This window comes from Conger conger, chromosome 10 (genome assembly GCF_963514075.1).
Source record: "Conger conger chromosome 10, fConCon1.1, whole genome shotgun sequence".
NCBI classification, from domain to species: Eukaryota; Metazoa; Chordata; class Actinopteri; order Anguilliformes; family Congridae; genus Conger; species Conger conger.
Genome location: NC_083769.1, coordinates 10,270,537 through 10,295,700, shown reverse-complemented (window position 1 = coordinate 10,295,700; position 25,164 = coordinate 10,270,537). Strand labels below are relative to the sequence as shown.

The following is a 25,164-nucleotide window of genomic DNA, read 5'->3' as shown; positions in this document are numbered from 1 at the left end:
GCACCTGCTGGGCTGCACCAGAAGCGTCTTCCACCCGCTCGACATCTACGAGGTTACGCGGCTGATGACTGAGCAGGAAACAGAAATGGCGTGACGTGACTTATTTCGGAGGGCGTACTTCTCCCGAGTCGGCGCATTGGTGTCGCAGCAGCGAGGACACGCACACCCTGTTGCTTCCTGTGTCGAATCAAAAATGAAGTATGGTTTTCTCAGGGCGCGACGCCAAGTATGCACTCTGCAGCTCAGCACTGGGGGACTCGTGAAAGCAAGTATAAGCCCAACCTGAACCAACAGCACAAGAACTCGTCTTGTGACTACTCCGCTTTTAAGGGTTTAATTGGGTGATATGATTACAGACTTACTGGGGGGGGGGGGGGGGGGGGGGAACTGCAGTGCCATAACCTTTCATTATCTTGCTTGACGCGAGGTTTGCAGAACTTCATTCCGTAGCACTGTGAGCCTCCTTTACGAGTTTGGCACCGCCGAAGAATGTGATTTCTTGCTTTACCCGTAAACAGCAGACCGCTCAAAAGGTCAGCACGCCCCTGACTGTGCTGCACACGCCGAGACGTGAGCCAGTAGCTGGTGACAGGGTGACGTCGTTGCTAGACCCGCCCCCCCCCCCCCCAAAAAAAAACATCCCAGCCCAGTTCAGCTTCAACTGTGCCCGTACTGAAGAGAGATAATGTCCATCCTGCCTTCTTCATTTTGGTACATTTGGGGACATTGCAGTCGCTGTTAGCCTATTATTATTAACATAACATATTTATTCAGGAAAATCCCATCGAGATACAGACCTGAATAATTTGTATTAATTAATTAATAATTTAAAAAGAAATGTTAAAAAATATTCATGAACAAAATAATCAATTTAAATAACAAATTACAATAAATAGAACACAATATTATACGGAGTTATGCGGAATTTTTTTTTACTATTTAGCCAGGATATTAACTGAAGCGAGTCAGGTTAAGCACTCTGCAATGGTCACGCTCCACTTAGGAATCCAGCTGCCACAAACAGTCACAAGCCAAATTCCCAAACCAATCCCCTACACCAGCACTACTGAACTCTACGTCCTGCCGGCATTTGCTCCAACCGTGCGCTACACCACCTGATTTCACTAATGATTTTACCTGCTTGGTTCAGATAATAATCTCATTAGTGAAATGAGGTGGTGTAGCGCATGGTTGAAGCACATTCCTGCAGACACTGCGGCCCGCAGGACGTGGAGCTGAGTAGCGTCGTACTACACTGTCAGCCTAAGTCATTTATTATTTCAGTTTGAAGGCAAAATTCATAGTAATCAGCAAATCAGCATCCGCTCCAGCGCACCGTTTGCTGTAACTCCAAACCCGTTTCTCCCAACATCTGTCTGCAGAAAAATGTCCGGTAATAGTGATGACGAATTACAATATCACAAACCGCAACCGTAAAATGAGAGGGTATTACATCTTCCGATTGGTGACGACTGCATCTTCAGTTTCGTGCCAGCCAGACTTGAGTCAAATACGTAATTGTTTTGGATTAAAAAATCCAGCTAAAAGCGGCAATACTTTCCCTCTTTCCCAACAGGGCAAGACCGCACACCCTCTGCCTCAGGAGACAGTCAACAGATCACTCCTTCACCTGCCACACGCCTCAGCCTCAACGGAAAAATCGGTAAACTAAATTCCAGGTACGGCTTCGCGCAGAAGGCAGGGGTCAGGGGTCAGGGGTCAAAGGTGCGCCGCATTCCTGCCAGTTTTACGGCTCCCTGCGAGGGCGAACGGAGGCGTGTCGGCCGATAACGGCAAGCCCCCTGGCACCGGGACGGCCGCCAAAAGCCCGTTTGACCTGTGCGAACTGAGCACGCCCGGGAGGACCGCTATAATTGGCCCTGTGTGAACAGACGGCCGGGCCTAATGCACATACCTCCTCCTGGGGCCGGGGACCTCTCGACCACACGCTACTCCTATTGGTCCACACTACGGTTTCCCAGGACCCTCCTCTCAATTGGTTATGTTCTCTGCTCGTGTTCACATGCTCACACACCAACGGCAATGGGCCGTGCAAGACACCGACCAGCTCGTCGGGAGCAATTGGGGGTTAAGTGTCAGGGACACTGCGAGACACCCAGGGCAGAGGTGTCTTACCCTAGTCATGCAAAAGGAGGGCGGATATCCTTTTGAAAAACGTTTCCCAATAATGTTTAGAAACAGACTCATTAACATAGCGACTGTAGGCTGATGAGCCGGTGAGTCATTGTGTGAAGTAGAGGCACTGCTCTGGGGTTAGCATGTTAGGGCTAGTGCCAAGAACAAATTTCATAACACTATGAGTTTCACAAGAAACACTGTGGCATTTCATTCGTCATCTTTTCCTAGTAAGTGCTGGTCACTTAGAAATTCACTATACACACACACAACAGAAAAGGCTTCCACAGAAAACTATTTTGACGCAACTATTCTGACTGGTCAATACCACTTATCGCAGTGGTATTGACCAGTCTCGAGACCTGGATCATGTGGTCTCTCTGGCTCAGACCAAATTTGGCTTAGTCTTATCTTGGTCTCGGATATTGGTCTCAAATCTAGTAAAAATTCAGCAAAATAAATCATAATAAATAAATACAAAAATAATAATAATAATAATAATAATAATAATAATAATAATAATAATAAACAAAAAAAACATAATGAAAGCAATTTTAATAAATCATGAATATAGCTATTTTGAAGTAAACTATTCTATTCCTGGTCTCGGTCTTGAACTCGGTCTCGACCACCTTTGGTCTTGGTTTTGACTCGATCTCGACAGGGGTGGTCTTGACTACAACTCTGTAGGAATGTGTGGTGCAGTAACTGGAAATCAACTGTAATTCATACCAGCGCCGTATGTTTACTGAAAAAAACTAAACATGAAGCTATTACACCAAACCCAGTGGTACTCAGAACAATGTTTAGAATACATACATGGAATTCTACTCAGAACAAATATGTTAATTGTTGAAAACAATTATTTCCAAACCGCGTCGATGGGAATATTAGTTGTGACGTGTGTACATGTTGATATGCATTTAAATATGAAAGTGGTTCGTTTACATTCAAATGACACACTGATGCACTGTGCCACTTCTCAATGGAATTTCACAAGTACAGTACCACTATAATCTGTTCAAAATGATATGCAAATATGAAAATGCTGATTCAAGCCCATTCAAATGTCTGTGTGGGAAAAAGGGCATTTCATGTCAGCGCGGCTCTTCCATCGCCTGTATGCTTTAGCTTCTTGACTTTTATTTACTTTATTTCTTTTTTTTCCAAGAATAGCGGTGCTGCATATTTGTTTTTAACGTGTGTATTTCCATGTTATTTAGCTGATGAAAGCGACTTACAGTTGATTCGACTAAGTAGGGCACAATCGCCGCTGGAGCAATGTGGGGTTAAGGGCCCAACAGCTGTGCAGATCATACCGTGTCTACACCAGGGATTGAACCACCAATCTTGTCATTCCCAGTCATGTACCGTAGCCACTACGTTACAGGCAGCTAAATAACACACGGTTTCCATTTGCAACCGACACGTGGAACCGTAAGGTATCGAACAGAAGGGCTGTGACGTGCCAGGCCGGTCCCGCAGCGAAACGCCCAAACAGAGCCGAGACGCCCAAACAGAGGCGAGACGCCGTCGACTGGCCGACGAGGCGCTTCCACAGCTCCCTCCGCCGCCGAGACTCCTCCATCTGACCCGGAGCGCCGACGTCTCACCTCCATCTCTCTCTTCCTCACTCGTTCACCTGCCGCCAGAGACGGAACGCTAACCCGGAACGCAAGGCAGCAAAGGGAGAAAAATAAATATGTATTATATATATATATATATATATATATCTAAGAAATGTAAGTAGGCCTAAATAGAACGGAGCGCATCAGACTGGCACAGCAGATCAGAGAGCCGCATGAAAGGGCCTTTCTCCCTCCGCGGGTATCGACTGAAGGCGAGAGCCAGGATTATCGGCTTCCTCATCTTAATGCTTTCTTTCAAGCCGCCGTCGGAAGGTTCCGGGTGCGAGAGGAGGAGAGCCGGGCCGCGGCAGAGAGCGACGGCTTCTTCTCTCCGTTTGAAGTGTTTCGATGAGAGAAGTTCCTCAGGAAGATTATATACAGGAACAAGCAGCACTTGACCTTCAGGGGCGAATGCCTCTATTCAAACTTCAATCCGTGTTCCTTCCCTCCCTCTTTCTCTCTCTCTCCCTCTTTCTCTCTCCCTCTCCCTCTCTCTCACAGCTTCTGCTATACAGCTTAAACACTTAAACAATCGTTTTTGTTCAAAAAAATTCTAACAAAACAAAAGCACAAAACTTCAAAAAAGGAGGAGAAAGGCATCACACCCAAAAGAAGGAAGACTTGAATGGGCTCATTTATTTCACCACAATCTTCAATGTTTTTTTTTGGCACTTCTTAACAATAGGGACATTATGTACAGAGCACCGTACTGTATATTTTGGCTCGGACTGCCTTGAACAGATGGAAACAGCCCAAGTTTTTTTATACTCAACGCGAGCACCGTACTAGGGGGACTCGTTCAACTTTTAAAACGAGTTTTTTGGACAGCATCAGGAGAAATTCTGCATCCTTGCATTGTGTAGCGGCAGCACTGCATTCTGGGACGGGGTTACGCCCTGCACGGGCTGTGTGAACGCAACCGTGTGATGGATGTGACCGTGTGATGGACGCGGCTTTGCGATGTGACCAGGTCATGTTCATCACATCCCTTTTATGCCAGGCCAGCCCCTGGAGCTTCTGCCCTACCACCTCGGCCAGGGATACTAAATCTTACCCAGAAAGGGCCGTTGTGGGAGCAGGCTTTTGTTCCAGCCGACTGGTGGCACACCTGATTCTAATAAGCAAAGACTCTAGGAGTTGATTAGCAGAATCAGGTGTGCAACTGCTCGGTTGGAACAAAAGCCTGCACCCACACCGGCCCTTTCTGGGAAGATCGAGTATCCCTGACCGAGCCTAACCTAACACCAGCGGTCCATCTCTGCCAATGCTGGAGGACCACGAAGGATACAGCTCTAGGACAGGACAGCTATTCTTTCTAATCGGACCAATATGTGCATCAATAACCGACAGTAATTACAACCAATAGACTGTACTCAAGCACAGCGTGGGGCATCCTGCGAATTGGAAGTATTTACGCTCACGGCGTTGTAACTCGATACAGAAGCGGCGTCCGGTTACGGATTGGATGGCTGCTGCAGCGTCCAAGACTTCCCTTTCCTCAGTCTGAGGCATCGTGCCATGTTGGCCCATCTCCTGGGCCGTCTTCCAACAGCGGCCCAACCCTCCCTCCCGTCCTCCCCCATGCAAGCCTCTGCACACCGGCCTCGAAAACCCACTCCTTTTTACCCAATCTTTCATACCCCAGTGTCTCCTTGAACTCCTCCCACTGACCAGACTGAACTCTGAGTGCTCAACATCACAAGTCCCGCCTCTCAGTAAAGGGGATCAATTCCAATTCAACGTGTCCTGATTGTTTGTGAAGGGACAATAGTGGGGAACCTACAGGCTTGTGGTGCTTGTAACCTGCAGGTCACAGGTTGCATTCGTGGGTAGGGCACTGCTGTCGAACCCTTGATCAAGGAGCTTAACCTGAATTGCTCTAGTATATATCCAGCTGTAAAAAAGGATAGGATGTATAATAAAAAAAGTCGCTCCATTATATAATGTAATGTTCCGTGACAACGGACACTCCTGTAAACCAGAACCTCCTGTAGAAGGATATAGAAGGTTCTATAGTAGCAATCATCAAATCTTGACATCAAATCCAAATCCAGCCCTGGTTTTCTTTTCTCCCAGCTAATTAGCTGAACAATTAGCGCTACTGACCGGCCACAGTCTGTCTTCACACTCCCAGGTAAAGGAAAGGTGGAAAACCAGGAGTTCTCAGACCTCAAGGACCGTGATTTGATGATTGCCGTTCTATAGACTATGTGGCTTAACTTCACCAAGGTGCTCTTCCCCAACCCAACCCCCCCGCCCCCCTGTCGCCCCCCCTCCCTCTCCCAGGCCCCGGCGGCCACACTCACCCCCGCCATACATGACGGCCAGCATGATGGAGGAGATCCAGGACACCTCACTGCTGGTGGCGTTGAAGATGACCTCGATCTCCTTGAAGAAGACGGTGATGGACTTGGGGAAGGCGTAGGAGAAGCCGATGGAGATGAAGGCTCCCGCCACCACCGCCCATCCCCAGCCGCCCTCGGGCGGGGTGTACCCCACGGGTCCTCCGACGGCCGGTGCCATGACTGCTCTCTCTGGGTTTCTCTCCGGCGGGCTGGTCTGCTAACGGTCTGCGAACGGCAGGGAGGAGGAGACACTGGGTCAGGAGATTACACTGCGGAACGCTAAAGACTCCTTACGAACTTTATACTCCCGAGTGAGTGCAGGCCACTCCCACATTATCCCGGGCCGTACACCCAACCATCCAAACACCAACACTGCATTCTGCCATAAGGCTGCATTCTGCCAAAATAAAAGCAATTAAAAATCCACGTTTTCAAAGAATCCAAAGATTCAGTAGAGGGGCCCTGATGAGGAGCTCACACCCCTGAAAATGAAAACCCCTGAGTTTGCCTGCAGCACTAAAACCAGTGATCTGCCTATATCAACCATGCAGCAAGCGAGAGCGGCACGTTAAAGGGGAGGGGAGGGGAGGGAGGGGACGTAAACAGCCTTGTAGTTGCATCATTACTGCATGTTGAACGGTAACTGTTTAACTTTGAGTGCAATTACAAGCGCGGCACGGAGACAGGACTTTGAGTCGGCCATTCCTTCAGGCAGTCCTGAGCTCTGGCTTACAGTGTAACCTGGGAACCAGCACTGATGGCCTTGATCCAAGGAGAAGCCCCCGGACTGGCCGACAAGAGAACATCTCAGCACAACGTTAGGAATTCGGTGGGTGGGTTAGATAAAGATAGCTTGGGAATCTCTGGGCACCTACAGACCACATGTCGTAATAAACCTGAGTGGGACCACACCTCGCCCTTCCCCCTCTGGATCCTGGGGGTACACTGCCAAAAGGCCAAGGACCGTCCGGGGTCCCCTAACGCGAAGTCAGCCGGGGCCGAACGAGGAAGGAATTCGCAGAATGCCTTCAAAATCAACCCTTATCAGAGACCTAGCAGCCAACCAGCGGTGTGAAATCTGACCCAAAGTTAACAACAAACCACGGAGCTGCGGCCGTGCCAGTTTCCTCCCTCTCCTTGTTTCGCCACATCCAGGTTCCTGGAAAACGTGATTGGCATGTTTTTCCGTGCCACTCGCACCCCCGAGTACGGGCTGCCCCGCTAGGGCCTGAGGACACGGGGTCGTCCATCACCTAAAGAAAAAAAAATCTGGGATGGCGGAAACTGTTCCCCGACAGCGCCGGTCCCACCCCGGGGTTCCGTGGGCCAACTCCCAGGATCCTCTGCTTCGGGCGTGATGAATTATGCCGGACCCACGGCTGAAGGGCCCCCGCGACCGGTCCGTAAAGCGCACCCATCAATCAAGCCCCGGAACAGCGGCTGAACTTTGCCAGCTTAACGGCTTTGGGAGAAACGCTAACCAAAGGTGGAAGCTGATGATTTAGTGGGGTTGCCTTAGCTGGGGCGAGACCCTCGAGAGGAGGGGTGCAGTGTGGTACAGGCAAGCAGGGAGTCAATTAATTTGGATGGAACAACGGGACAGTCGGTCGCTCTGTATGGGGTCGGGGCACTTGAGTGCCCTGTTCCACCAGACGGGTTTCCAGAAACGGGCTTGGATGCCATGGCAACCTATGAACGGCCCAAGCCACGGTGCACAGGCAAGCTGCCATCACACAGCCGCACATGCAACCAGACGCTCGGCCCTGTGAGGGAGGCCATCAATGAATCAATGAACCGAGCGCCTCCTACACACTTTCCGCGGTTAAAACACGGATAAAGTGTACGCCGCGCTCTCTAACGTCTTTAGTCAGAAGCTGGGATTCCAGACACCGAGAGCTTCCCTGGGAAGCGTTCCATGGGAAATGCTTCGGGATGAACGTGACCCTTGCCTTCATAAACCCGTCTGATGCCTCGCTGTCTCCCAGTAGCCCAGACGACGGGCAGCTTCACCTGAACCTGACCCCAGTCAAAGTTTAACTTGGGCATGCCATCTGAACCATCTGCGGTTGCCAAGTAACAAGGGAGCGGATGATTCTGATGATTCTTAGTGATCTACAGTTAGACACTGCAGATGATGGATATTACAAAGCAATGATTCCACAGAATACTCCTTCTGCCTGAAGTCATTGGCAACATATTCGTATCCCTCCTCCCCCCCCCCCCCCGCTTAGAAAATCCGGTCTCTGGAAAGGTATTCTTTTAATGAGAAACTAGTAAATACAGGGCTTTCTCTGAGGCCAGATTAAAGCCTCACTAAAATGAAAATTATTTGAAAATATATTTACATGTATTTACCAACAGTGCATTTAAAGAATACAGCCCAACTGAAAACGGCAAGAATTTGCATGTTTGCCAATACCTTGAACAGTGTTGAAATATCATGTTTGAATTTATCCATTCGGTTAGCGAGGGTGGGGTTTATGAAAATCTTGCTCCCAGGGAACTCGATTTTATAATGAACCCTTCTTGGCACAGTGTCTCCACACTCTGCTCTTTCAGAAAAAAAAGCACACACACACACCACATACACCAAATACACACCCTCACACTCACACCATACACGCCGCACACCGCACACACACCGCACACACACCGCACACACACCGCACACACACCGCACACACACCGCACACACACTGCACACACACTGCACACACACTGCACACACACACACACACACACTGCACACACACACACACAATGTTTAGGTTTGCCCCGCCAAGGATTTCAGGACCGTTTCACAACAGCCATCAAAAGCATCAGACCAACTAAGCCAACCTTCCCCATTGTTCTTATCAGAATCATAATCACATTTTTACAATACAATAGCAATTAAAATCAAACAAGAACGAAGTTGCAACATCCTATATAGCTTTAACACACTTTAAGGCTTTAAGGTGGGACGAACACTGTAAAGTTCAAAGTCAAAACAACAAGGGTCTCAATCAACTTCTATAAACTCTAAACAAGAGAGTTAATAATTAACATGGCTGGGTGGGAGCCAGGGCAGTGGATTCAGATGGCATCCGTTTGTGAAGCTTCAATATTTGTTCATGTGTTTATCAAGCCAGGAGGTGAGCGAGATAACTGCTCATTGGGGCTCAATTTGATAAAGTGAATTGACCGAGCCAATAGTCAACTTCATTGACATTTGGGATGCTCATAAAAATAACTCTGGAACAGGACACGGGCATCCCATGAGACGGGGGAGGGGGGGGTGGCACAACCTGTCCCCCAGTAGGCACTTGGACGGGCAGACAAAGACCTTAAACCGAGGTAGCGTAACCTTTGCATTCAATTTTTAAAAATGCAGCGGTAGGTTTATTTAAAGACGGGGAGTATTAAATGACACGAGATATACCGCGATGGAAGGGGCCGACAATAGCTCCCCCTGGTAGGCCGGGGCGTCCAGAATTAGGCATGGTCGGTGGCCCCCGCGCAGCTGGGGAGTCTGGGGCCAGGGGAGAGGATCGTTCTGTACTGGCCCGGGGGCCGCATAGCTGCAGAACGTGGGCCGGGGGGGGGGGTATGTTAAGTGCTTGCCGGCACATGTTATTCCCCAAACGGGACAGGGAGCAGGCGCGTTCCGAAAAGGGCCACGGTGCACACGCGCGGCCAGGGAGTTTAAAGCTACGGCCCCTTCCCCCCCTCCTCTGGGGTGCGCTGGGACTGAACGCGTGCGGGACAGGCCCTGGAGAGAAGCCAATCAGCATCTGTCCCTTGCTAAGTGTTACACTGCAAAAAAAAATGTCTTAGTCTGGTAATAAGACTTAAGATGGTTTTTTTATTAGCTTGTTTACAGTTATAAGACTCTAAAAAGTCTAAGATACTTATATGGACTCATTTTTTTTTGCAGTGTATACATTAGTTAGTAGTTAATAAATACATTAACAACTAAGTTAGTTAATGCATGTTACATTAAGTTACATTAAGCATGAAATTATTTGTACATCAATTCATGTTAACAGCTACATTAGTCGTTATTCTAGTACATTATTTTTCTCCTCAAAAGAGCAGGGGTCAAATTCCCACTAAACCGGCTGCAGCACATCTGGCCAACTCATCATCCCTGACGGGGGATTGCCTATACAATCCCGCGCATTCCCTACACACACTTATTCCCCAAATTCCTCACTGAAAAAAAAAACCAAGTTGATGGCCATGTGCTCAAGAAAGGTAAAATACTGAATTCCCAAACATAATTAGGGAACTTGAGATGATCAAGTCCAAACTTTGATTAAAATAGTTAAAGCTTGTGAAACTGAACAGTGAAAGCTTTTTTTTTTGTAAAAGGACAAATTGAATTGACCTAGATTTAAAGTGAATTGAGTCGAAGTCAAAGTATATTAAATTCTGCCTTAGTAATAACATTGCTCAACAAGTGTTCATTTCCACCTCAGTTTTCATGTTGGTTTGAATGGTACACAGAGGCAGCCCGCAAAGTCGTTATCACCGACATCTGTGTTCAGCTGCATTCAACACCAGGGAGATGCAGTAAACATGAACTCTTTCAAGGAAATAAACCCAGATTAAAAAAAACAAAAACAAAACCCAAACATCAAACAGCGGCTTCTGCATGCCTGTCATTAAGATGCATGCGCACACACACTAAAGGGTTTAAACTGTTGCTGTTGGCAGCTAATCCACCTGCATCGCCTCTAAGACCCAAATCCGCCACGGTGTTCCTCTATCTTCCAAGCGTAGCGGTGACCTTTACTTTCTTAAGCTGTCGCCCTACCTCTCACGGGCAGACGGATTCCTTCGGACCGCGAGTCGCACCGCTGCTGTCGCTGAAGTGCGTGGAGCTCGGCGTGGCGGCTCAGACAGCGTTCGTCCCGATTGGAGGCGCGCGTTTGGTTTCCAGGAGCGGGCTGTTTATAGAGACGCACTGCCCGTGGCGACGAGGTCTCTGTCTGGCCTAAGCCCTGGCGGGTCTGCAGTGACCCCCCAACGCCAGCGCTGACCTCACAGAGACATCACTGCTTCCGAAAAAAAAAAAAAAAAAACAGCTGCTCTCACTCAACCAAGCAGGAAGAGAGCATGAGAGCGAGAGAGTGTGTGAGAGAGAGAGAGAGAGAGAGAGAGCATGAGAGAGCGCGAGAGAGAGCGAGAGAGAGAGAGAGAGAGAGAGAGAGAGCGAGAGTGTTGAAAAAAGTTTGCGTTGCGTTTCATGTTTCGCGCAGTTCCTCGGCCGGCAGCCTCTGGGGGCACCGTGGCCCGAATTGCCGAGTTCAGGCTCGTGCCTATTGGCTGGCCCGAGATCCGCCCCTCCCCTCAGCCGGCACCCCCCCCCCCCTCCTCCTCCTCCTCCTCCTCCCCCTCCTCCCTTGAGCTCCCCCTCCTCCTCCCTCTCTCCTCTCCTCTCCTCTCCCTCTCCCTCTCCCTCTCCGGCGTGGCTAACGCACACGTACGATGCCGGAGCTTACGTGAGAGTCCACCCCGGGACGGATGTGAAAGGCGTCTGTGGCGCGCCGATAAACGCTCCCTGTTAAGTCATCGATTAGCCGCCTAGCTGGGAACACAATAAGGGACTATAGGTCATCCAGCCCAGCGCTGCATATACATCCTGTACTACAAAGGGGCCCGCGCTGTTCAGCCGGGGACGTATAGCGACGTTGGGTTTGATCTCAGCGGAGCTCCGGACCGGGTTTCTCAAAGAGCTGCTCAGTCTTCAGTCTCTCGCTCTCTCTCTGGGAAAGGAAACAGCTGGTGTATGTCGTGTTATCCCAACATACGATGAAACTCCTGTATTCAACCCCACCCCTGTGTCTTTTTAGGGTTTTTCTTTGTTTATCTTTGTTTTCATACGCCACACTGCTATTCACATTTTGTTTGTAAGGCAGCATGCAGCCTAGTGGGTAAACTACATGACCTCGCCCACGGAGGTTGGAGGTTCAAGCCCCGGTGTAGCCACGATAAGATCCGCACAGCTTACATTGCACCAGGGGGATTGTCCCCTGCCTAGTCTAACCAACAGTAATCGCTTTCGATGAAAGCGTCAGATAATTATTATTAGAATTATTATTGTTAATTCTCTTTAAATCTGCCGCGGAGTTATAATTCAACATAAAACAAATATTCTATATAGTCCTCATATTTCAAGCCCATTAGACGAGGAACAGAGGTAAAAACATGAATATCTTTCCTTGCTGGAGCACACGCACACGCACACAAAGTTCATTTGTAGAACGCAACTGTGTCAACACCAAAGGTGTGTCGAGTCAGAGGAAGCAAGAACTTGGAACAGTTTATCAGTGTGAGAGCGATTATGAAAGAGGCAGTAAGATATAGGCCAGCCCACATTTAGTCAAATATGTTTGCACAGGACTCACACGTGTTTGTACAGGTTTCCCACTACCCTCCGGAAAAAACAGTGTCAAGCTGATTATATATGTTTTTTAAATTAGCTATTCGTCAATAGCTGGAAAATTCACATGGACACTTTTACAATATTTCTGAAATATTTCCATGCGAACGGGTGAAGAACAGCGACTGAACCCGGTGCCTCGCAATTATTCATTATTCCGCCAAAACCTCCTTCCTTTTTCCTCTCAATGAGCGAGTGAATTTACTCCTCACATTTCTATCATGTAAATACTGCCAGTAATTCGCTGAAAAAGACAATTTGTGACTTGTTAGATACAGTATACCACTAAATAGTGTGGTGTGGTCTACAGTAAGACATGAGGCCTTTGCCAGTTATTGGCTGGTTCATTTGCCAGCAGACACCGTTATCGAAGCCCACTTTACGCCACTTACGCGGTCTCATACATTATCTGCTCCTCGTTCAGCGTAATTGGGTCTTATATACCCGCTTTTCGGGGAGGAGTCCCGCGGTCACGGTTTGTTGCTTGGCATCGCACCATATCGAGCGCTCCAGACACGGCATTCCAGGAGCGCTGGCGATGACATTTACACTGAAACTCTGCCACACGGGAACACAAATGTTGTGCCCGCACTACTCAACCCTGGAGCAAGGACCCCGATTTAGACACTATAAAGATAACATCCACCCAGATGAACGATAACGTTCTGTAAATAGTCTCTCGGCTATGTCACCTGCCGTTTTGCACATGATTTCCTGTAAATTCGATGGATTTTGATTTGCTGTCAGTGTTTTATCGTTCGTGCAGCTCTGAAAGTCATCCCAACGATATCGTTCATCACTGTCATTGTCGTTATAGCTGTGGTGTGGACTTCAGCTAGAATGATTTTTAAAACCACATATTTATAGTTATTATTCTTGGTGTGGACCAGTCTTATAATTGCTTGTAATTTGGTTTTACTGAACTGTGTCTTAAGGGGAGGCTTATGACAATAATAAATGATTAGAGGATCTAGACGATGAAGATTATTCTAGAACAGGGGTCGGCAACCCTGGTCCTGGAGAGCCGCAGGGTGTGCTGGCTTTCGTCTCCACCTTAAAATAAGCAAGCGACTCAGACCCAAGAAACCAGGTGAGGCGAGTTAACTGTGTGATCAACGGCTTTCATTGATCAATTAATGCCAAGCAACAACGAAAGCCAGCACACCCTGCGGCTCTCCAGGACCAGGGTTGCCGACCCCTGTTCTAGAACAAGCTAGTAACCCACTGTATGCTACTGCATTGAAGGCACCACTGCATCAAGTCACTGAATCAATAATTCACCCTGTCATGCTATCAGCAGGACACAAGACCCCCTTATGCCTCTGACAAGATTCTGACAGGTTTTTTTAACACCATCATCACATGCTATTTAGCTGATGCTTTTATCCAACATTACTTACAGTTGATTAGGCTATGCATGGGACAAGTCCCTCAGGAGTAATGTGGGGTTAAGGGCCTTGCTCAAGGGCCCAACAGCGGTCTGATTTTATTGTGGCTACACCAGGGATTGAACCGCCAACCTTGTGGATCCCGGTCATGCACCTTAACCACCATGTCTTCTACTGCTACTACTTCCTTACAAATTGGCTTTCAGTATGTCAGTAGTATGGTTTTTCTTTCTGTATGCCTTTTCCTCTCTGTTGCTCTTTAAAACTGCGGAAAGCACTTCCAGATTATACAGGGGAGTAACCCGATAGTCATGAGATTCCTGCGATGAGAGGCCTGCCCTAACTCAACTGAAATATGCTGGAGTGATGTAATTACGAAGCAAATGATATATATCCCATGAAATGATATATAAATAATGATATAGCCTATATCCCGCTGCAGATGAGCCTTAGGTGAGTCCTGGTTTTTAAATCACTTTTTAAATTGTACTGTCATTGACTATGCCACAATTCCCACCACAAAAGATAATTCCCAGTAAAAGTTTTATCTTACCTCGCCTTGTATTATCTTGTCGTACTTTACTTGAGCGTTGTGTAAATAAATAAACAACACTGCTCTGCGGTCTTCACAAACCTTCTTAGTCTGTTTTAATAGCCCTGTTTCTCAAGTCATAATTGATTGCACAGTTGAATGCATGGTATGCATACGTTAATGTATGCTGTCGTGAAAAGGCCAAACACACTCTCAGAAATGAAGGTATGAAAAAAGTAGAAATGCTCGCCACTGGAGTGGTAACTATTTTTTTTTACCCCGAGCTAGCAATATAGCCTAGTGGTTAAGGTGCATGACCGGGACCCACACGGTTGGTGTTCAGTCCCCAGTATAGGCTAGTCACAATAAGATCCACACAGCTGTTGGGCCCTTGAGCAAGGCCCTTAACCCCATATTACTCCAGGGGGATTGTCCCCTGCTTAGTCTAATCAACTGTAAGTCGCTTTGGATAAAAGCATCAGCTAAATAACACGTCATGTAATGTAATATACAATTTTGTAGCTTTCTTGCATGGAAAAGGTACTCATTAGGACCCACTGAGAATATTCATGAACTTTCTAGGTACATTTGGGATTTTTTTTCCATAAAGCACAAAAATGCACCTACAGTAGTTTCCTACTCGTTTAAAAAAATGGAAAAAAAGAACGTGACGGGCACCTCCAGCTGTCAGCAGTTGTAATGAATAGCCTTATCCGCTTACCGTTTCTAAAAGCAGCTTTATCTTCAATGGTAAAGCAGTTTATATTGTAGCCAGAGAAAGGCAGTCACAGATAGTAAGCACGGAAGATCTTAATCTTCATTCACCATTGAGAACGTCTTTGAGTGAAACAGAATTTAATCTCGCCACAGAGTTTATCCTTCAATGACATGTTAGACTCTTTTTTTTTCCCCCCATACAGGCCAGACTGATTGCCCAACCTCGCTCTACCCTAACTCCAGATCTAGTTCTCCACCACTTCACTGAAGGTAATGAGCCAAATTGAAGGTGAAAAATTGTAATTTGACGGCGTCATTAAAATAGACAGGAGATTAAATTAAAACGCAGTTAGAAAAGGATTCACTGAATGCAGGTTGAAAAGAAGTGTGTAAAGTCAGGTCTTCCAATTAATTACAATTAGGGAACTCAACTCTAGGGTCAGTGAAGAAACAACTATTCAACATAGTGCCTTCTAATGGAGTAGCTCCAGCAGAATGTTTAGCCTGCCCATAGCAACAGAACAATGGAATCATTGGACCTCACGCCACACTGACTGGGCGACAAACTAACACACTACAATACAAACACTCATCGCTCACAACTGAACCACACTGCTGTTGTTACTAAATACAACGACAGGCTACTGGATGAATGCTCCTTTTCTTTATTATAGCTTTGAGGTTGAAAAAAAATTGGCTGGTACAAATTATTAAAACAATGACGTGGTGAAAAACTAGCTTCCTTGTAATGGGACAAGGAACATCGCGGCGTACACAAGAATTCAAGATCGTGTACTCAGCGCCGTCCCCATGGAGACGGAAATGAACGCTTGCATCGCACAGAAGCGGGACCGTCGGTTCAGGGGACACAATGGCCTCACCCCCCGCCCCCTCCTTTAAATTGCAGGATACGTGGCTTTAATCCACCTAATTGTCCTTCCCTTTCCTCTTCCCGCTACACGCGCAGCCGCGCTATTTGTTCAGGCAGAACGTAAGAGCAACAGGTGGGAAACCACAGTGCCTTAGCCGTCCCTACAGCGAAAGCACTCCACAGCGGAAATCCATGCGTTTCCATTGTGGAAACACATTTTATCTCCTGAAATGTTCTTTTTTTGTTGTAGTTGTTGTTTGTACTATTGAGGATGAGGAAAAACGTAGGCCTATTACTATTTTTACAGCACCATTTGTGTCTGAAAACCTGAAGTTTAACGGAACGTTTATTCCCCGGTAACTGAGTTTGCTGAACAGACAGGATCAGAATCCTTGATAAAAGGTCAAGGCGATAATGCGCACGGCTTTAACTGCGGGATTACAATGGATTAGCCCAGCTCTGAGAAATTTAGACCTTCAAATAGGCCATTTCCATGAAAAAGCCTCTTACCCAGCATAATTTGCATTTGCCCTTTTTGAAACTATAAAATACCACGTAAAACCCTAATGGAAATGCGATACATTGTTATATATTATAAATAAGTGTTCACTTTGGGGAAAATCTAATTATGAACGTATTTCACAAAAATCTAATTTTTGCAATATTTTGAAAACCGTAATCGGTTATTTAGACAGTTACACGATCAATAACAGAAAACATTCCGAATTTCTCTCATATAAATGGAGTAGGCTATTGTCCTTTTCGTCGCACTCTTTGCCAGCTGCCATTTTATTATTATTTTTAAGCGGCAGCACATATTCTGGTTTACACCAGGTAGTGAGACCTCGATCTTTAGCCTACTTTCCTTTCCGCAGAACATGACTCTGTTGGCTGTGTGGCACAGCTGAATTCACATTCGGGCGGCTACACAGAGCTATGCGCAATGAGACATAAGCCCGTCGCTTTACAGCAAGTGACTCGTGGAGGGCGTGACCTCACATTAAAAAAAAAAGTCAGCTAAGGCTAATGTTAGCTGCCATTGCGATAAACCTGAATAACTGAAATCTATTAATAGCCACGGCACAGGGCCCTATAGACGGCGGATGGTTCGATGATCTCCACCACAGCTGACTTTCTGGTGCAAGGTGGCTGCCGTGCATCACCCTGGTGGGGGGTCACACGTTGGTGGAAAGCACTCAGTGTGAGAAGTGCTATGTAAATGCAAAGCATTATTATCATTATCATCATCATCATCATCATCATTACTATAATTCCAATTTGCTTAATGTTAAAGAACTCCTCATCTAATTCTCGTAAGCTGCATGGCCAAAGAAAATGTGCCAAGAACCCAAAGTCCCTGTCCCTAATCATTTAGTTGAGGTTACCCGGCCAGGTGAATTTCATCCACAACCTTTCACCCTGGCCCTCCCATTCCCTGGCGATTTGAGTGCAAAGGCTCCCAAGATGGATGCTGTGGGGCCAGTGGATGGATGGTTCCACTGGCCGCACAAGTAGTGTTAGCCGTTAGCCGCTAGCCACACACGCTGGACAGGCAGGCCTCCTCCATACTTGTCGACTAAGGTGAGGGAGATTCAGCTGCCACTTATGGACGGAAAACAGCTAACGTGCTACAAGCCAGCCAAAAAAAGAGGACCAGAGAGGTGCTCTACAACCTGGACAGACTATACGAGACTGCGTTCCAACGTTATTTTATTGAAGATGTTGTTTGACATCGAAACGTCAGTCTCCCCCGTCAACTAAACGGAGTGCATTTATCTGCTGTGTGTGCTCCTCAGTCTCTTGTCGCAGGTGGCCCTACGCTTGATTATTTTGATGTTTATTTTTTGAGTCCAGGTTTCTCCTGGGGAACACGGGACCGTCGATCACAGCAGGTCATGAGCGACCCTTAACTACGGGTCGATGACATACACGCGGGTGCGTTGTTCCGCCGACATAGCCATTAAAACTAGAAGACAAAACAAAACAAAAAGCACAAACGGCCTGAATGGTAAATAAAGGAAGGGTCTCTCCCTGCCAGGGGTCTCCGTTTGAAGCCGGCTTTATCGGTGCGCACGGCCGTTTCCCGTAGGATCATAGGAACAAAGCGCCGTGGACGCAAAGGCCAGGTTCGCACACCCCCACGGTGGGGATGAGCCGGCTGCCCAAACAGAAGGATGGCGGTGCGGGTGGAGGGAGGGGGGGTCCAAGGGTGGGGTCGCAACACCCTAATTACCCCCTCTCTTCCTGCGTCTGAACTCCAGCCAGCCAAATACCGTAGAGATCAGAGCTACAACTCAGGCAGCTGCTCAGAGGCTGGCCCAAGAACCCAGCATCTTCTGAAGCCCAGCCAAGAAGGGGGGGGCTTTCCCCTCCCCAGCCATGCAAATTAAGGCTGCCACTGTCTTCAGGTCTCAGACGCTGACCTCACACGACCTCTGACCTCGGACGACCCCTGACCCCAGACGCATGTTGGCCTCTCGCTGCGATGACCTCACAATGGGGTAACACAAACCGTTTCCCATTTGCTCAGCAGGACAGGTTTCCGTGCAATCAGAAGCCGCGGAACACTAAAGCAGCGCTTAAACAAAGCATGAAAAAGGTTTGTACAAATATACTTTGTCACTGAACAATAACTTCTGCATGAATGAGAATACAAAACATAATAAATGAATAAAGATTTTGAATGCATTTTCCATACAGTCCACATAAAGCATGACCAATAAGTCAATTCAATAGTTTAGCAACAGTGAAGAGAACAGTGAACAGCAATTTTTTTACATGTATTTCTTTATTTTAATTTGTTTTTCATATCCATCAGAGGTACTTTTAGGGTTTAGCAGTGGGATGTATGGGAGTCACATGGTAGACATTCACTATCCCCATAAATACATGGCATAATGGATGTAAATGTTTAACTTCAGGAGGGCCAAATGATGCAAGACTTCTGCCCTGCATTTTTTCCCAAGGTATCATAAGTAGGCCACTCGTAGATAATACTAGATAAGTCTCCCTGAAGATAAATAACAACTAGAGTTTGGAAAATAAGGCTCTTGTAGCTTTTAGCTGTATTTCAGAGAACGCCTGGTTACTTGTTGAAAACTATCATTATGCCACATACTTTTCACATACTGTGAAAAAAACACCCATATGGCCATGCTATTTTAACCTAAAAGATTACATATTTGATCCTTTCTGCAGTCTGCAGCTACTTCTACTGAAAGCTATCCACACAGACACCTTCTGCCTTCAAAAAGAAAACACCATTTTAAAAAAAGGAAGGAAAATGCCCTAAAAGCAGTCAATTCAAAGGACCCAAGGATGAACTCAGGATCACTTCTTATGACTCAAAGGGAGGATGAAAACATTTATGGCTTTTTTCCTATGTCTGCAGAATCCTAAATGCTTCCCATTTGATGGCTGAAGTTATTTCCAGCACCACAGTACAGCATATAGTTGGGGAAAAGAACTGGGCTGCATTGGCATGGAGCCAGCCCCCTGTTTGTCATTCCCTAACCATCCAAGTGGTGCCCACTATAAGACCTGGACAAAGAGCACATCCAAAAGGGATTAGAGGGGTGTGCGACATGCTATAAAAGCTAATTATGCCCGGTTGGCCCAACTGCCACTACCTAGACACGTCCGACCATACGCTCCAACTAGAGGTGGTCCCACTCCGCCATTACTCTTCAGGATCACAGGCTGCCCTCCTGGTAGGGTAAGAGGGTGGTTCGGTCATGTTTTGTCATGTTTATGAGTATTATCATTCCACCGGGCGACATTGGCTCAGGCGGTAAGAGCACTCGTCTGGCAGTCGGAGGGTTGCCGGTTCGATTGTCCCCAAGCAAGACACCTAACCCCCAAATGCTCCTGATGTGCTGGTTGCTGCCTTGCAAGGCAGCTGATCGCCGTTGGTGTGTGATTGTGTGTATGAATGGGTGAATCACTTGTACAGAATTCTTTTAGGCTAAAGGTGCTATATAAATGCCAACCGTTCACCGCAAGTGACAACAAACTGGGGGAGTCTATGTGGGGGCCCCGAATGTAAGGGCCGGGACATTTCAAGGTTGCTTCATATGACAGCACAAGAATAAACAAGGATAAGGGTGGGAAGCTTATCGAGGCTCAGAATTTAGGAATAGGACACAATGTACCAACATAAGAACACATAATGACAAGAACAGGCACATCTAGCCACATCAACAGACGAAAAATTACCCAATATTGCATCAAACCTCAACTACCCTGAGGGCCCTCACCTCTATGACATGACCTGTCACGCACCTGCACACACTGACAAACCTCATCTTGACATCAATGACAAATCCACTTAAGCAATCCCAATGGTTCTACCATGAGAGCCAAACCCTTTTACACGTCTCAGCAAAAGGAAGCTGGAGAATTCCTACGGTGGATTTCCAAGGCACCAGGCAGTGGACACTCAGGTTTTAAAAACTTTCCGACTGCCTTGAGGTTGTTTTCTGCGTGCTGCCGGGCAGGAAAACTCCCGGAGAGGCTTCAAACGCCAATCAATGGAGCCATTCATAGCCCCACACGGCTACCTGGGGCAGTAATGCGGGGAGATGGAATAACAGCCCTGACCTTTGCACAGTGGGCAAGAAACCTGGCATGAACGCTTAACTCCTACCGCCCCGGCGACTGCGGCAGCCTTCTCCACACAGGAAGTGAAGTAATGACAAAGGGCAAGGTGAGAGAAAAGCCTTGCAGTCTTATGACATCCCCCGTAGGTGTCAGGCCTAGGGAGCCCGGCCAGAGCCACGGCTGTGCGACACGCTCTGAGCCGACAACGCCAAGAAAACAAACCGGTGACTGACCGACTGCCAATTTCACAATGACCAACTCCCATGAACGTTCAGCGCCGAAGCGCACGCATCGATGACCAGCGTTTTCGGGGCTTTCCACCTCCGCGGCCAAGAACAAAGCGGCCGGGGACACGAGACTGAAGCGACCTATCAAAGGAGACTTCTCTTCTCTCTGACAAATAGGCTTTCAGGTTTAAAATTCGGGTGAGAAGAGGTACACAGAGAGTAGGCAAACATGTCAGGGGCGCTCAAACCTCAAGCACGACCTCCGCGGGAAAGTCAAAAGAACAGACACAAACTGAAAAGGTTGGCAAGTCCCGCAAGCTTTTACATGCTACGTCATCAAAATGTCAAAGAAATCCTAGCAGGCACACTTGTTCCTGTTTGCTTTAACGTAGCCTGTTGATTCAAGGAAATCCTGGATGACTGCAGTGGCTTCCGGTTTCAGTTTATTTTTGTACTTAACCTTTAATTCAAGTCATTGACTGGCTGAGAGTCCACACATCTCATTTCGAGGGCCTGAATTACCCGCTGATTGAAAGGAAACCACAAAAATCCACCAAAGGGTTTGAGATGCTTGGTGTCAGGAAGGAATTAATTCTCCGGTAGGGGACTTTATTGGATTTAACTGATGATTCCCGATTTCACACCAGGGCATACAGTGCTAGACATACCAATGTGTTTGTCCATCTGTATGCTCTTCCTGTTAGCAGCGAATTTCCCTGCTGAGATAACCAGGGAATGACAATGCAGTATCACGCCAAGACACTGCTGCTTTCTACCAGGACACCCGCAGGGGTAGGAAGCATCCGGAACACTGCAGCCTTTACTGGACTTTCTCTGGTCCAGGGAAGCCAAAGTATTGGCTCTAAGGCAGTGGTCCTCACTCTTAGTCCTGGAGAGATACAGGGTGTGCTGGTTTTTGTTTTTGCCTGCATTTCAGCAACCAATTCAGATCCAAGAAACCAGGCGAGGTGAATTAAATGTGTAATTAAGTGCTTTAATTGATCAAGAGTAAATTGAGAAGAGTAGCAACAAAAGCCAGTACACCCTGCAGCTCTCCAGGACCAGGAGTGAGGACCACTGCTCTAAGGTCATGACACAGGTCATATGTGGACTATACTTGCCCTCCCTGGTATAGTTTGGCACAAGAAATGAACACATTGTCCTTTATAATATTGTATGCAATAAAAAATGGGCCTACAAGGCATTCCAATAAGATAGCGTAGCAGTTGCGTGCCACCACACTGAGCATGTGCCCACATACAGTGATGTATGCTCTCGAACCATGTCAGAATTATAATTGTCCCCTTGTAATCTACTTTCCTGGATATGCCTGGGAATATTCAGAATTTTAAGGCAGGAAGCTTTGTCAGTGAAAGCAGGAGGCCTTTGGTGATTGTTTGGTATTGTCCATGCACCATTGTTGTGCATTCGACTTATCAAGCTGGCCTTGGAGCCGTTGCCAAAGCATTTTTGATCGCATGGAAATATGAATGTGATTTACAGCATCATGCAACGCAATAACCCAACACACACACATACACAATTGCTACAAATCCAATTCCAGGCCTCTTTGAGGCCCCTCCCAAGCAGAAGTTCATCATAATCCATCACATTCCTCCATGAGAAGATGGCGGTTCAGTGGCAGTTCCCCCACTGACAGCATGAGAAGATGGCGGTTCAGTGGCAGTTCCCCCACTGACAGCATGAGAAGATGGCGGTTCAGTGGCAGTTCCCCCACTGACAGCATGAGAAGATGGCGGACCAGTGGCAGTTCCCCCACTGACAGCATGAGAAGATGGCGGACCAGTGGCAGTTCCCCCACTGACAGCATGAGAAGATGGCGGACCAGTGGTAGCTCAGACAGGGTAGTGTAGCACTCAGAGGCCAACACACACTCCATTTCTCACGATGTTTCACATAGTGGGAGCCGTCATTCGGCTCTTTGAAGACAAGACAAGAAGTCAAGATGTGGGAGGAAAGCTCTGCCAAGAGGATCCCTGCAGCTGCTGACATCAGAAGGCAAACGCTTTTGCCATCCGATAAGCCGGATACCGAGACGTCTGTTCCCAAAACTATTTCCCACGAAAGACTAAAGGCAGCAGACAGTATCAGACAAGGTTGTCAGAGACTAAACTTCACGAAGGGGGCGATCTGTGAAGAAGAGGAAGCTCTGTGCAGAGCATTTTGAGGCCCAGTTATGTCTACAGTAGAATATGCGGGTATGGGATTTCTTCCAGTCAGGGTCAGTACAACATAAACACCACACAGCTGAGCATCCACTGCTTTAAAAGAGCGCCGTCAGATACCGGAAGCCCAGGGACACACTGCACACATAAAATATCTCCCGTGCCCCTCCTTTTAGCAACCACCATGCTAGTGCGCTGCTTTGCCCCATACATGTTTACGGATGCTTGTGAAATTATCAGTGAATACCAATTCAAGAGCTGATCTTTGCTAAATGGATTACGTGGAAAATAAACATTTGCGAGCCAACATTGCTCCATGTGCATCAATTACTAGCATTTACTTCTATCTTGATCCAATTACATTCAGCCTACTGTATATCTAAACATGTCCACCATCTTCTGTCGTTAATGATCCTAAAAAATTTATTTACCCATTTATCTCGTCATTTTTATGTTAAAGAAAACTCATTAAAAACTCAAGCCTACATCCCTGAGAACTCCCATGCTCCATTGCAGTTTCTGTAGCTTTCTGGGTACGTGTCCAACAGCCCGTTTCCGGGAGGTATGGACACCACCATGAAAAGAGGACTACAATTTCATCTTGCTAAGGTTAAGTAACTACAGAACACTGGAGAAATAGAGCTGCCATACTCAAAGGACAGCTGCCATACTCAAAGGACTGCCATTATGACTAACATTGATGGCATTTCTGTTTGAGCCTTTAGTGGGGAATGCCCCAGCTACCTGTTCTCAGTGATAAACGGTCGGGAACATGATTATACCAGTGGGAGTCTCAACATCGCCACAGAACTCACGGCACTCAATCAAACATTCCAGACGTAGCCTATTGCCACTAATTTGTGCAACTCTAAAAGGTGTGTGTCTAAAATGGGAAATATGGACGTTCTTGCAGCCAGAGCTGTGCGGGAAATCTCAGAACGTCTCCTCTCTCCCCGGCTCTCCACACCTTTCCCTCCTTTCACACCTCAAGTCGGCGCCAACTAATATTAGAATGTTACCGAAGCAAGGACGCAAGAGAACGACTCTTCTTTCGTACTGATCAGCATTCCTGCCCCTTCCTGGAAATTCACTGGGTCTCAGCCTTTCTTTCCTGTGTTTACACATAGACGGCAGATACACCACAGATACTGTCTGTGATATAGTCACCTCCTGACTAAGCTTACACAGTGTTTACTACTAAAACAGAACACAGATAGGGAGATTATACATTGACACATGCACAGAGAGAGTGCGTACATGGTACATAGACACTGGAAGCCTGTGGGCTACTTTAAACACAACCCAAATTCTCAGAGGCAGATGAGAAAAGGCGAACACATAGAGGTCTATTCAATGCCTGAATGACTGCAGGCCCAAGTCGTATTACACGAAGAAACATTATCCAATCCTACTTACTCAAAAAATAATAATTGGAATTATTAAATATTTAAATGGGTGGGAATCTGAGCTTATTTTGACAAAAATCGGACACACTTATTGCAGTAACTGAGCTGAGCTGAACAGTGAATGAAGAGAAACAATGGCCAAAGGCAGAAGGTATGCTATATTGCTTTTGTTTTTTATAGTTATTCCTTGGGCTTGATATAATATATCATGAAAATATAGCTGTGAGCAGAAATTATGGGGCACTCAATGTCTCAAATACATGCATATGCAAAAGCACATAATGAGGTACAAAGTCAGCCAATGAAGTTTCTACAAAAAAAAAAAAAAAAGACTTTTAGTGGAAATTTTCCATTTCCAATATTTGTTGGGTTCCATTTTCAATTTTTTAAGGTTAGTTTCTAGACAGAGATGCAGTAATGTATGTCTAACTGTGTTTGACTATTTTGATATTTACCGAGTACATGCTACAGTCCAAGTTTCATTCAAATCTGACGGCACACACTTTTTGGGGGCTGTCATGACTTTATTCTAGGAGGGGAGAGGAATTTAGGAAAAAAATAATTTTGCTGTAGCGCCACCAAGTGGCCAATCGAGGCCAAAATTTCTCAATCACCATTGGGATTCACCGTCTATGACTGTGCCAAGTTTCACGAAAACCTGACAAGACAGTTTTGGCAGAACTACAAAAATGTACAGAAGAA

General features: G+C 46.8%; 1 protein-coding gene across 2 annotated transcripts in view; it reads right to left on the bottom strand.

Annotated features, from left to right (window-relative positions):
* Window positions 1-25,164, bottom strand: part of LOC133138793 (monocarboxylate transporter 1-like) — a 46,410-nt gene that overhangs the window by 18,745 nt on the left and 2,501 nt on the right. The window contains exons 1-2 of one of the 2 annotated variants that reach the window (XM_061257832.1): window positions 10,908-10,952; window positions 6,071-6,334 (exon numbers count right to left, since the gene is read on the bottom strand). In XM_061257832.1, coding sequence (XP_061113816.1) covers window positions 6,071-6,287 — 217 coding nt within the window. In that variant the 5' untranslated portion in view covers window positions 6,288-6,334; window positions 10,908-10,952. Of the gene's footprint in view, window positions 1-6,070; window positions 6,335-10,907; window positions 10,953-25,164 lie in introns of those variants that run through there. The other variant, XM_061257831.1, reaches the window with a different exon arrangement.